A 13,605-nucleotide genomic window follows, 5' to 3' on the forward strand; every position below is an offset into this window, starting at 1 on the left:
ATTTGACACGAAGAAGAACTTTAATTAAGGTTAAGTTTTCTTTTGGGATAGCTAGTTGTCATTACCTTACAAATATACCGCAGTAAAATAGTAAACTTGGGACTTATTTGTGATGTTTTAAACGATGTAGATGACCTAAAAGTGACATATCTACCACTGCGGCAGTTGAAGCAAGAAGTTTTTCTCGAAAATTTGCAAAATGGATTCAGGTAAAGTTGTGCACAGAGGAAAACCAGACATCCATGCAATCAGATCAAGAGCATCAGGCAAGACTCAGCATATTCAGGAGGTAAAGAGTTTGTTTTTTAAGTCACATACTTATTATACTGCTGTGGTGTCTCCTGATTTAGTATAATTAATGAGGATGCAGGCAGCTAATCTTCTTTGTTTTACAACTTTTTTGAGAGATTCAGCAAGTAATCAGCACCTTTGCATACAACTTGTGTCTAAAAATACACCAGGAGGAACTAAAGGCTGTAATATTAAAAAAAGAAATACATTAAGATATTGAAGAAGTGTATTGTTTGATATGGAGAAGAAAGACTGGGACTGGGCACTCCTAATTTACCTTTTTTATTTGCCACATTTACACACATCTACTATGTATTTCTTATGAATTGTTTGATATGGACACATTCTTGATTTATGAATACAGAATTTGGTCATAAATAGTAAATTAATTAAATAAAGCTGAGAGCAGAGATTCCTGTCATATTCAGTGAATCCAAATAATACATTTATCCAAAGTAACATAAAGTGTTCAGCAATAAATCATGACATTTTACTTACTCTTACTTTTAAGATAATATAGGATATTCCTTTATTTGTGCAGGCAAGACCAAAATAAATGTCTTTGTGTTGTGATGTTTCTCTGAGTTGGATAAAAGCCTGTGAAGCATCTTCAAAAATATCTATTCATGCTTTATTAGTCAAACAAAACTCATTCAGCAATAGCCAAACTCTTTCCTAACATATATGGGTGGCAGTAAGGATCAAATGTCATGCTTGAAAGTATTTTCAGTCATATGTCAAAATTGTCAATTATATAAAGTGTATTTTATAATGAGCATATTTATACCATAGACTTTATAAGAAATTCTTTATACCTATCATTTATATTGTAAACAAGTTACAGTTTGAACTTTTATTAAAACAGACAAAAGTCATGATGTCTAGTTTTACCATTAAAAAATACAATTTCACTGCACCGTATACATTCTATATAATTATAAATATTTTACAACAACCAGCTAACCTATTAAATACATACTTAATGAAGTATTATGAAGAAGAAACTACACTGAAACTAAGAAATATGCATTTTTAGAACAAGCAAGTCATTTCTGTACTGCTCTTAGTACTGAGGATGAGTTAAATGCAGAGACTGAATTTCACTGTACAACTGTATATGTGACAAATAAAGTACCTACCTACCTAACATAAATTATTCTTAGGCTTGTTTACTCCTTAATTTATTTATTTTAACTCCATTTAGAAACAATAGTGGATATAGGTGTTAAGTTAAAAAAACTATGATCCTGTGGAGTATCTTTTATTAATATTAACCACAGTAATGTCAGGACAGACACATGTGACTTTAACAGGAGCCTCGGCTGTGTTTTCTCAACAGGTCAGTGCTAAAAGTCTTGAACTCAACAAGGTGATTCGTCTTCTTGAAGATCCTTTAACAGTAAGTTACATCTTTAATATCATCAGACCTTTATTGTATGTTCACTTTTAAGTTTAATCTATTTTAACCTTGTTTTTCACTCCAACTTTGAATAAACCTTTTCTCTTATCCCCTCTTATTTTACTTATTTAGTTAATTTCATGTATTTAATTATTTATTTTTACTTCTTTTATTTCAGTTTTTAAACATTTTTATCATTTTTAATTTAATTAAATTAATTAAATGTTCATCTTTAATTAGATCTTTGTTTTCATTCCTTTTCTTTATGTTGTCACTTGTTCTGTCTCATTATCAGCTTATCAATCAACTAACTCTAAAGCACTTTGAACTATGCTTGTCTGTATGAAAGGTGCTATATAAATAAAGTTTGATTATGTTAATGTGTAATTATGCTTTTTCTTCAAGACAAACCTAAAGGAGCGACATCTTTTTGTACTGAAGAAACTACTGAAGAGAAGCCAAAATGGATTTGTATCTTTTCTTGTGAATTTAGTCGACCAAAATAAGCTGATAGCGCATACCCCACCCCCCCACCCCCTTCCCCCCTCCCCCTTTTTACCAAATAATGTCTCTCTGGTGTCACACACTGCAGCAGATTGTCAGATTTTCCTTATTACTGTCCCCTGGTGCTGTGATGGAAATAGATTCTGCACTTATGCAAACCTGAACACACAGCCAAACTCCCAGGGCTCTAATTTACTGCTGGATTGCTGAGTCTGTCAGCATTTTCCCCCCGCTCAGAAATAACCTCAGTCATCATGATGGCTCTCTGCCTCATCACTCCCCCTTCCCTCTCTGTGCTTTATCTCTTTAAGAGCAAACTCCAAAATGTTTAAACTTCTTAAACTTTTTCAAGCTGTTGAGGGAGCTCGCCGGCATCGCCAAAATCCTCAACATCTGTGCTGAGAAAGTGAATGATCATCCTCAATATGTGCCCGTTTTATGTGAGGCACTTCAAATTTGTAGGTAAGGGATTCAAATATTTCAATTATGCAAAGAAAATCCTTTTTTTTTTCTTGTGACATCATCTGAATAGTATTGTGTTGCTCTGCTTTCATCTCAGGTTTCCCTTCCTGAAGGAGAAGGCGTCTGATGAGCTGAACTACGCTCAGGACGTCACAGAGTTCCTCGGTCACATGGGTACACAAATCACTCACTAAAGGGTTGTTCATTTACTTTAACCCTTAAATACTATTCACAAGATTCCCTCATAATTAGTCTTCTGATCATTAATACATTGATGATTAATCCTTAGAGTTTATTCTTCAGTTTTTACACTTTTTTGTTAATGGAGAAAAAATATTTACATTTTTTTCAATTTATTGCGGTGTGGGTTTTGTCATATGTAGAATAAAATTAAGTCTTAAGTTTTCTTTTTTTCTAACGGAAGCCAATGTTGCTTCTATTTCTAGTTTTATTTTTTATTTTTGTTATACTTTTAAAATAAGTTTTTCATTTTTTAAGCAGACGTTGCTTTGAGAAGTGACTCTGACAGATGTCTTTGTGTTGGCAGGGCGTCTGATGAGGGTGTCAGATGTTGACGTGAGGCAGCAGTTAGTTGAATCTGTGAAATCATTCTACAGCTGTGTGGCTCCTAAACAGCTGCTCGATGGTACGGACCATCCCACCAAACCAAAGCCTTGGACTTTCCACTCTAACGACCGATTTTCTAGACTTTCACTAAGTGAGGCTCTCTCTCTCATGGCTTCTGTGGTGTTGTAGCTCAGATTCTCTTTTCTATTCTTTTTCGTTTGTTTTCTTGTTTTCTTTTCCTTTCTTTTTGCACTGGTTCCAGCAATCCACCATCAGTTAAGCTCAAATTTTTATATCTTTTGTATTTATTTTCTTTCATTGAAAACTCTTATTCTTCTTATCTCGTGGTCTAAGTTTGAGTAATAATTCAATTAACTTTTTTCTTTCCTTTTATTACTGTTGTATCACTTTCAGTTATCTGTGTTCTTGTTCCCCTCGTTTCCTCTTAAGAGGCACTTTGGTTCATTCTTACTGGGTTTGTATCTTTATTTTCTTCTTGTGTTGTCTTTTATTTGTTTTATTTTCTTCTTACAGTTAACATTTTCTATTTTGCTATATATCTTATCTCTACACTCTCTTTCTGCAGGGCTCCAGCCGACCTCTCCGGGCTACAGGCTGCAGCTGCTGGAGCGTAGTGACCTGACTCAGACGCTGCTCCTCTCCATGGCCGCTGTGGAGAACCAGCCTGCCATCAAGCTGCAGCTCCTGCAGACACTTCAGATCCTCTCCAGCTCCTCCGGTCAGTAACTGTTTTTATTCTGGATCCACGGAGGAGAAGGAAGGAGGGGGTCAGTCAGACATGTCAATCCAACAGATGACCTCCTTCATTAGATAAAGTAGCTGGCCCTCAAGAGCATAAATCATCTCATTATCAAATAACAATCAGGCACACAATCAAAATAGTGATTTTAAGTGTCCTTGTGTCAATGTCAGCAGGTCAATGGGTTGTTTTTTGTTTTGTTTTTTACATTAATCACATCTCTTTAAATCTATTTCATTTTACAAACAGATATGAACTGTGCGTTAATGCTGAGAGCACAGGGAGCAGAGACCATCTGTCTCCACATGAACGAACAGGACCCGTCCGGTCAGGTCTTGTTCCGCTCCTCAGAGATCCTCTGGAACCTGCTGGAGAGAGGCAGCAAGGACGAGGTCACGGCTCAGCTCAGCACCATCGAGTGTGTCGTGTATGTGTCTCACGTGGTTTTAAGATGATTTCAAATGTGGCTGATGAAAGTAATGTGGTAGCTTAAGTCTAAAATAAGGACATCATGCTTGTATGTAGACCTCTTAAACTCAGATTTAAGGTGAGCACAGAGAAACTTTCCTCCTTCAGAAGAGAAATGTCAAAACAGCCTTCTGGTGTTGAACTCTGCACATACATCAGTGAAGCTCAAACTTCCAAATGAAATAAGAAAAAGATACACATTTTTAAGGGAGGGGGACTTTAAATTCCAATTTTCTTTCATTAATTTCTCAAATGAAATAAATTAAATGCCAATTATTCCCTTTTTTGGAAACTAATTCTGACATTTATGTGATCTTAAAATGTACATTTCCTTATTTTTATTAATAAGCATTTCCAAAACATATTAATGTATAAACTTTAAAGGAGTACACCGCCAACTTTGTACACAGAGTTCTGTTTACTTGTCATAAAGAGTACTACTTAGCCTGAAAACACTGACAAATATATACAGTATGTATAAAATATATATGATGTCATCAGGGTTATCTTGGATTGGGCTGCGATAAAGCCTGAGATGTAAAGTGGAGGTTTAAAGAAGTGGGTCGTTTTAAAGGCAGGGAGGGTCTAATGAAAGTTGCAGTCAAGTTGCATTATGGGAATTGTAGGATCCATTGTTTTTGGAGCTTGATCCATATTTGGGACTAAAAATCCAGATGACTTATGCTCTGCTGCATCAATTTCAATCATTCTTTAAAGAAAATGTGCCACTTGTGAGACCCCCAACACTAAATCACTGGATTATCCCTTTAAGATCTTTCTTCAGTCAAGAACAAATGACCTTCCATCCTTTAAAGACATTGTTTAATCATCCTGTGCTCTCATTTTGAACAAATGGATATTAAATCTCTCACTTCATTTGTTCATTTGTATCTCAGCTCTCTGAAAGAAGCGTTTTTTCACCAGCTGCTGAACAGTTTCCGACATTCTGACGTCCAACTCAGAAACGATCTGCTTGTGATCACAACTCTCATTGCCGAAAATCCCAACCCTCTGCTCATTGTGAGTACAGGGCTGGGAATAAAATGATGAAATATTAATATAATCTTACAAATGTATAATGGAAACATTGTGTAAATAATATTTTCTATTATATAATTTCCCAGGATGTTATTAACTGTGTAAAATGTGTCTACAGTTTGTTTGACATCATGTTTGTGATTTTCAGGAGAGCTTATTTGCCAAACAGCTCATGCCTTTCATCACATTTCCAGAGTGTAAGACGACTCTTTCCTCATATATTTTAGTTTAGTTTTTACATTTGAATTATTACGAATACTATAACAGAAGCTTTCATGATAACAACTTTTCTTCATATATTTTTCAGTGAAAAGTCCCAACTCTTTAGTCCACAACTTTAAGCTCACCTACAATAATGAAGACTTGAAGATGAAGAAGTTACTTTTGAATCTGTTGGTTTTAATGTCAAGGGACATCGCCGCTCTTCAGGTCGGTCACAGTGATTATTTGAATGTTTGTAAATGAATACACTAAATGTGGCATTTCCTAAACACTATATTGTTTCCTCTCCTAGCTTTATAAAGAGGAAGGAGTAATGCTGGCTCTGCTGACACTCATAAAGCCACCTGCTGCCTCCTCTGAGCGCAGGCCAGGTTTGCTTCACTGGTCCTCTGGCCAGCAGGAGGAGCTCCAACTGCAGGCGCTGGCTGTTCTCGCCACCGTTGCTCCTCTAATGGTGGACGATTATGTGTTGTATCAGGGTAACGCGTGTATGCTGCTCCTGCTGGACTGGTGTGTCGGGCAAGGTGAGAGAGCAGTGACACAAGAGGAGAGACGAATGGGAGGGTAAAAACCTGTATCTGAAAGGTCAAAGGTCGAACAGCAACAGTGTTGTGTTCAACATCAACAATGACTGCCTACTGAGTCCCTCCTGACACTGTGGATCATGTGAAGCCCAAAAAAAACAAAAAATAGATAGAATTTATTCTTTAATAAACAATTAAAGAGTAAATTATTATCCTTCCTCCTTTATTTCAGATGCTTACTTTGGTCACGGTCACAGCTTTCATGGCACTGGAGGGAGAGGCAGTAAGAAGGCTCACATGCGGCACTGCATCAGAGTGTTGAGAGCTGTGACGTCTCTCGGTGACGAGTCAGTCAACCAGGATCTGTGTGATCAAGGAACCATCAACCAGCTGCTGGGTAACTTTAATGAAAACTTGACTTACTGACTGTGTGTGATGTTCAGAATCAGCAGAAACTCATCATTTGACTTCATACTGTAAGTGTACACAATTTAATCAGACCGGTTTGCTTTTCTCAGCGATTTTGATGCAGATGGAAGTGAGGCCTGACGAGGAGGATGCCGTCACCCTGGGGATAAAGTCAGATATTCAGCTGATCCTTTCAGTGCTGTGTGAGACCGACATGCACAGAAAGGTACAGAGAAGCTGAGATAATGACCCTGATAGCCTATACTGTAACAATTTATCTTCATCAACATATATGAATAAGTGCATCCTTTTTCTTTAGAGCTGCAGGTATTAAACTGTTAAACTTACTTGTTATTAATCCTTTGATTCATTTATTCAGTTTGGACCTCTGAATACGATTACAATCTCCTTTCTGAATGTACGTGTATCTCAGACAGAAGCCGTCTCATCTCATGTTCAGATCAGTCTCTAAACATACAGCGTCTGTGTTGAACAGGAGCTGTTTGGATCAGAGGGAGTTGAGATGGTCGTTCACTTCCTGAAGAAAGGCTCCAACAAGTTTTACAGCGGCCTGGGACACAACAAGCTCATCCTATCCACTGTGGACTGTGTGTGGTCAGTTGAGCTAAACCACAATTTACTTAGATTAGATTAACTGTCTGACAGATTGATTTTGGACAGCAATTGAATTAATCCCTAATCGAATTAATAAGAACACCCATGGCCCAAAACACATGAATGTAAGAGCTCTGTGCATGATTCAATTAATCTGTGGTTGTTCACAGGCAGACAAGCACTCACACTGCAGAGAAAGGTTCAGTCAGAATGTTTTGTGTCCCATCAGGTCCTGTATTGTCGGCTGCTACACCACAGAGGATTTCTTTTTGGCTAAGGAGGGGTTGTTTCTTCTGCTCGACTTACTCAGTGTAAGCAACTGATTTCCACCGACTGAAAATCACGTGAAGTCACAGTTTTGGTTTAAAAAGTGTCATACTTTATCCTCTCTCTCTCTCTCTCTCTCTCTCTCTCTCTCTCTCTCTCTCAGTCGAGCCCCAGATGTGTGCACAGCATCGTCCTCGCCACCATACTGGAATTATGCGACAACACAAACACTGTGTCTCACATCCTGAGCTGGAGGAACGGCGACGGTCAGACGGCTCCAGGACTCCTGCTGCAGCTGTGGAGGGAGGAGGAGGCAGAGCTGGGTGTCAGTCGAAGCCGAAACGGAGAGATCACAGGTCAGTCTGCAGCTAAAGATTTTACTGCCAAGAACAAGATCGTGAGGAACTTTTTCTGCTTGGAAGTACATTAACATTTTCTGTTTTGGGCACTAATACTTACTACAGAGCATCAGATCAAGTAAAGAGATTATTGCTGTGTTTAATGTAACATCAGTGCATGAGAGTAAATGCACATTTGATAATAAGCAAACTTTTCAGGCTGTAGCAGGTGGAGGACAAAGTGTTCACCTTAGTGGATTGGACCCAACACACATTAGAAAAAAACATCAAATTATAGATTACCTGTAGGATGGATGTATTTAGAAACAGTAAATAAAGACCAAAGGAAACTCGATCCAGAGCTTGTCATCACTGATCAACTCTGTCAAAATCTAAAAGTTTGAAAGCTTTTCTTCCCCTCTCTTCTCATATCTTCCAGTCATAATCTTTCCTCTTTTTCCACCTCTGACCTTAAGATCCAAAAAGGCCGACCCTCAGTCCTCACCAGCAGGAGGAATCCCAGCTGTCTTTTCCTGCTAGTGTGGCAAGTGCGTCAGTGCTGGAGATGACAGAGAACCTGCGGTCAAAGATTTACTCTATCTTCTGCAAACTTGGTAAAGCTTTGCCTGAAGAATCAGACCAGACTGTGTTCAAACTTTGAACACAAAGTATAAATAATTTTATATCAAATTTTCAAATAGATCTGCTGTCAAATTTGATCATTTGTTACTTTTGCAGGTTTTCAGGATCTTCCCGGGTTGAGGACAAAAGATTATGTGACCTTGAGCATTGTCAAAAGATATCTGGACTTCAAGGTAAAAATGTAGCTGTTCATTGAGTAAAAAGCTTGTCAGTGTTGAAATTAGATTTTTTTTGTGTCGAGATGGAAAATACTCTACTTTGGTGCCTCTCAGTGGAAGTATGACAAAAAGACCCAAGGACACAGAGATAAATAACAGACTCATCAGAATAATCACAAAAATGCTGTGGAAGTAAAATGAGTCAAATACAGATACAACAGATCCAAATATGGGACCAAAATGTTCATGGTGGCAGATTTAAACTCTAAAATCCTCAACCAATCATTTACAAATGTCATCAAATTGGAAAGACGTCACAGTTTCAGATGATTAAAAAAAAAAAAACTGGAACATCCAACATGTGGTGTGGCTGTAGGTCGGAGAGATGTGGGACGAGATCAGCAGGGAACTGAGCGTGGACGGCGTGAGGCCAGTCACCCCTGATGAGGAGGCTCTGAGCAGCATGTGTAAGATCACAGAGGACACGGCAACGAGGGTGGCAGCGGAGCAAAGCAGCATCCTGGAGCAACTAGAGAAGACAGAAATCAGCGAGGAGGAGCTCATGTACACAGAGGTGCTGAGATTTTAGTGCTGTTTCTGGGTTCTTTCTACTTTTTATCTACCAGATCAGATCAGTGGATATTTTCAATGACAGTAGTTTAAACTAGATTTAAATTGATTAATATAGGCTGTTTTTGTGTCTTTGTAACTCAGATCAAGTCTCACTGGAAGCAAAGGGAGCTCACAGCTAAGTCATGGGACCATTACGTCGCCAAGACCTCAAACTACGAGATCCTGAAGGTTTACTCTTCTTCTTACATCCTCAGATATATAAACCAAATCATCCTCCCCTCAGAGAATTTGAAGAATTTTAACAACTGTCATTTTTATTGTGTCTTTTGTTATATACAGGAAGTAAAAGCACAGAGGGAGAAATATATTGAGTCCTCCAGAAACAAGTCAAAGCATAAAGACGCTGCCCTTCATCCTGCAGAGGTTTTCTCACAAACACATTCATCTACTTTCACAGATTTTATGAGTGTTATCCTGCACACAGTCAGTCAGCTGGCAACGGGAAAAAAAAAGAACATTTTGACTTTTATTGACCCTTTAGTGACCAACAGTATATTCAGCACAGCTCTGTTACAAAACACAATGTTGTGGACTTACAGTTGAAACTGATGTAAACAGTCAATTTGCACAATGAGAAGGAGAAAACGATTTAATTAAAGCAGAGATACAATAGAAATATCAAGTAAAGACGTCACATTTGATTTTATTGCTGATGATTTGATGTTTTTATTCTGCAGTTTTCAGAAGTTGGGAGTCATTAGTAGATTAGTCGAGTAACCGATTAGTCAATGAATGAATCGCCAACTAGTTCGAAATTAGTTTTACACTTGGTGAACTAATTATAATTGTAAAAGTAATCATATAATCAGCAGTATGGTGCAATCCTCGTATAGCTGCAATTATATCAAACGTATCTACAAATTAGCTCACATCAAAGACAAATGCAGAAGAATAATGACACATACATTGATTTTATTGATGAATGATTATTGATTATTATTGATGTTCTGGTGTTGCTGTGGGTTCCAGCAATTCATCGGGCAGGTTTTAGCTGTGGAGAGCACGGATGCTGAGGGGCCTGCAGGAGTGAAGCTGACTCTGGCCAGAACTCACATCAAGACATCAGCTGAGGAAGAAATACAACCCACAACACGAGCGCCTGAATACTTCAGCACCGTGTCTGTAAAAGACTGACGGCAGGAAAGATACATGAATGAAGTCCCTTTATTTAATGAATGTACCTTTATTTTATATATTTATACTGAATGAACATCAGTAAGATACCAAACTTTATCCTGGATGTACATGTTTATTATGAATTGTTGTTTATTTCTTATAGACAATATATTTACAGTGTCTGTAGATGCAGACATGCAGACATGAGGTCAGTAGATGTGCACAATCAGCACCTTGTAGTCTAGCACAAACACACACACACACACACACACACACACACACCACAGCTGCAGTACACTAGTTGCCTTAACATGTTTTATTCAAATCTCTGATGCAAAGAACAGTTAGAATGTATTTACTTATAGTGAACAAATGAAATAGCAGAAAAGTAATGTGTATTTTATTTCAGATGAGGTTTTAATACAAGAAAAGTTTAAATATATATTATTTTATTTGTAAGCAAATATGCACCCCTGCTTCACGTTTTCACCTCTATTTTTCACAATATTCTCATTAAACATATAATCACAAAGGCTAAAGTCGTTTCCATCATTAATATGTTCCTTTTATATAACCAACACAAGCAGAGAGGTCCTGAACAGTCACTGTAGCATCACGATAACTGAGGCCTTACGTAACATCAGAGTTACAACTACACTAAATTACTTGGAGGTCTAATCGTGTCCAGTAGAGGATAAAGGTCCTCATCAAAGCTTGTACAGTATTTGGCAGCCGCGTGTCTCACAGAGTCCATTTAGGATAGTTATAAAGTAGTTTTCTCCTCAGTGTTTTTGGGTTACATAATTCACTGCAGCACATTAACACACTTGTTCCTTCAAGCGTGCAACATGCTGCAAAGAGCCACTTCTTCTTCTTCTCTCTCTGCTCACAACACATTTTGCTGGCTGGATGACCAAATCATCTCTGACAGGCAGGCCGGGTGCTTTTCATGCACCATTGTGAATGAATGTGAGTGTGTGTGTATGTATGTGTATGTGTGTGTGTGTGTATATATATGTGAGTTGAGCCCGTTGAGCCCATCAGACGGGACTGGGATGTTCACACTGTACAATAGAGCCAGGGGACACACAGGAGCCTCTTCAGTCAGTGTTTGTTCAGGCTGCTGAGCGGCTTCACATGCTGTTGGTCTGCGGCCGCTGAGCTGCTGCAGCCGTCGATGAAGGCGAGCGTCCTGCTGCTGCTGCTTTTGGATCTGATGTTGATCGACTCCTGTTGACTTCAAACTGTGAGACACACTTTGTTTTAAATTCAGTCTAGTTGTCCTAGAAACTCCTCGGTTCAATTGTACTTATAAGTTATTTCTATTTTTTTAAACATTTCATAAAATAAATCATCATTTTAAGACTTCAACAGTGAAACCAGATATCATTCTTTCATCAACTTTAGCATCATTTGTACCAAATTGTAACAAGTTAAAGTCCCAGAGTTGTGTTTTGTTTTAAAATATAATTATGATTTTGATATGAGGTGGAAAAACAAATATAACAGATCAACAGTATTTAAATGTATTTTAGTCGTCACAGTGGCTTCAACACATAAAATTCAGCTGTCAGAAAATGATGTCAGAGTATTTAGGATGAAAAACTGTTATTATCTGTATTTATTGTGTCTCTAAAAGCAGAGTACTTAAAACACTGATAATGTAGTTCTCTTTAATGTAGCTTAATTGTTCCTGATTATATTTTTCAAGACAACTACTTTCCATCCTGGTTGCCAAATTATTTGAAGTTTAAATTAACAAGTTCTTAACTAATCTAATCTCCTCTTTTCATTGTTAAATTATGACCTCTTCATAACTTCAAAAATCATTCAAATAAAAAGCAGACGGCTCATTAAAGTATTCAACTTGTGACGAAGGTTAAAAATAGGTACATGCTTGTTTTGTCTGTTTTTCCAGAGACACATTTAACCAGATTAGAGAAGTGAACCTACAAATAGATCAGAGCTGAAATCTTGAACAGTGTAGGTTGTTTTTCTCCCTCTGCAGGAAGGTGGTCGGCTCGTCTGAGAAGCTCAAGAAGCAGAAATGATCATCAGACTGGGGAGACTGACGCCAGGATACTTCAGACTCCTGCAGGTCGGTGTCTGCTCGTCACTCTCACTGATACCACCATTTATTTATTTATTATATCACAAGTCTTCCTCTCTCACAGAAAGAATATATATCCCCTGATTTTGCATTGATACTCAACAAATATTGTATGGAGACACTTTAGATTGAAGAATTACATAAACATACAACATATAAATTATTAAATATTTTACAAAAGAGCTGACGGAGGTTACCTCAGGAGGTTACATTATATAACCTGCTCAGAGTCAGGCTGCACGTAAGAGGCTCACATGAAATAGAAGTGTTATGAAAATGATGATTTATCACATTCATTCAAATATTTTAAACTTTTATCTCACTTTATTTATTCATCAGCAACAGAAAAATAACTGAGGTTGCAGTTCTTGTCATTTCACTGCTTTATAAAGTGTTGCATTTTAAAAACATTCAGCTGGCATCATTATTTTAGTTTTAGACTTTTTTACCATTGTGATGAAAACTGGTGCAGTCACAGTTTGTTGCTCATACCTTCAGGTCAGATCTTTGTTGATGTGTCGTTTTCTGCCATCGTCTCTTTTTAAAATGACCAGTAGGGGACGCCAAAGTCAACATGGCTTCAAGATTAGAAAAGCTGTATGAAGCTGAATGGTCCTTTTCTTTTCATACTGAAGTGAATGAAACAGGGACAGACTGAAGACGGTCAGAAACAGTGTCTTAATGTTGAAGATGAACAGAGACGAGTCTGATGTGACTTCACAAAAAGAGAAAACAACATGCAGTTGAGGCAAATTCATTTATATAGCACATTTCAACAACAACAAGGAAATTCAAAGTGCTTTATATAAAACATAAAATTAGGACAGAATAGAAAAGAAAAAAAACACATTTAAACATGATTAAAAGTGTTGAATTGGAAATTAAATTAAGCTAAAATAGATAAAGACTCATAGAGAGTTACTATAAATCTTCATACTGAACTCAGCAAAATTATTCAGTTTAAGCACAAAAAATCATAATGCTCATCTCTCATGACTTCTTGACTTAAGGATATGGCACTTAATTAAAAACAAAATGTACTTAAAGTATCAAAAGTAAAAGTACTCATTATGCAAAATGGCC

At 37.4% G+C, this 13,605-nt stretch overlaps 1 protein-coding gene across 1 annotated transcript; it reads left to right on the top strand.

Annotated features, from left to right (window-relative positions):
- Positions 1 to 199: 199 nt before the first annotated feature.
- Positions 200 to 10,430, top strand: LOC128373881 (cilia- and flagella-associated protein 69-like). The gene is made up of 23 exons (XM_053334075.1): positions 200 to 289; positions 1,631 to 1,690; positions 2,096 to 2,161; positions 2,547 to 2,656; positions 2,754 to 2,830; positions 3,204 to 3,302; positions 3,810 to 3,962; positions 4,233 to 4,410; positions 5,348 to 5,471; positions 5,638 to 5,686; positions 5,797 to 5,918; positions 6,004 to 6,235; positions 6,468 to 6,632; positions 6,754 to 6,869; positions 7,140 to 7,258; positions 7,488 to 7,569; positions 7,689 to 7,881; positions 8,340 to 8,477; positions 8,602 to 8,678; positions 9,040 to 9,237; positions 9,378 to 9,464; positions 9,576 to 9,659; positions 10,266 to 10,430. The coding sequence occupies exons 1-23, from the start codon at positions 200 to 202 to the stop codon at positions 10,428 to 10,430; spliced, it is 2,784 nt and encodes a 927-aa protein (XP_053190050.1).
- Positions 10,431 to 13,605: the final 3,175 nt, after the last annotated feature.

The sequence above is a fragment of the Scomber japonicus genome, chromosome 15, assembly GCF_027409825.1.
Source record: "Scomber japonicus isolate fScoJap1 chromosome 15, fScoJap1.pri, whole genome shotgun sequence".
NCBI lineage: Eukaryota > Metazoa > Chordata > Actinopteri > Scombriformes > Scombridae > Scomber > Scomber japonicus.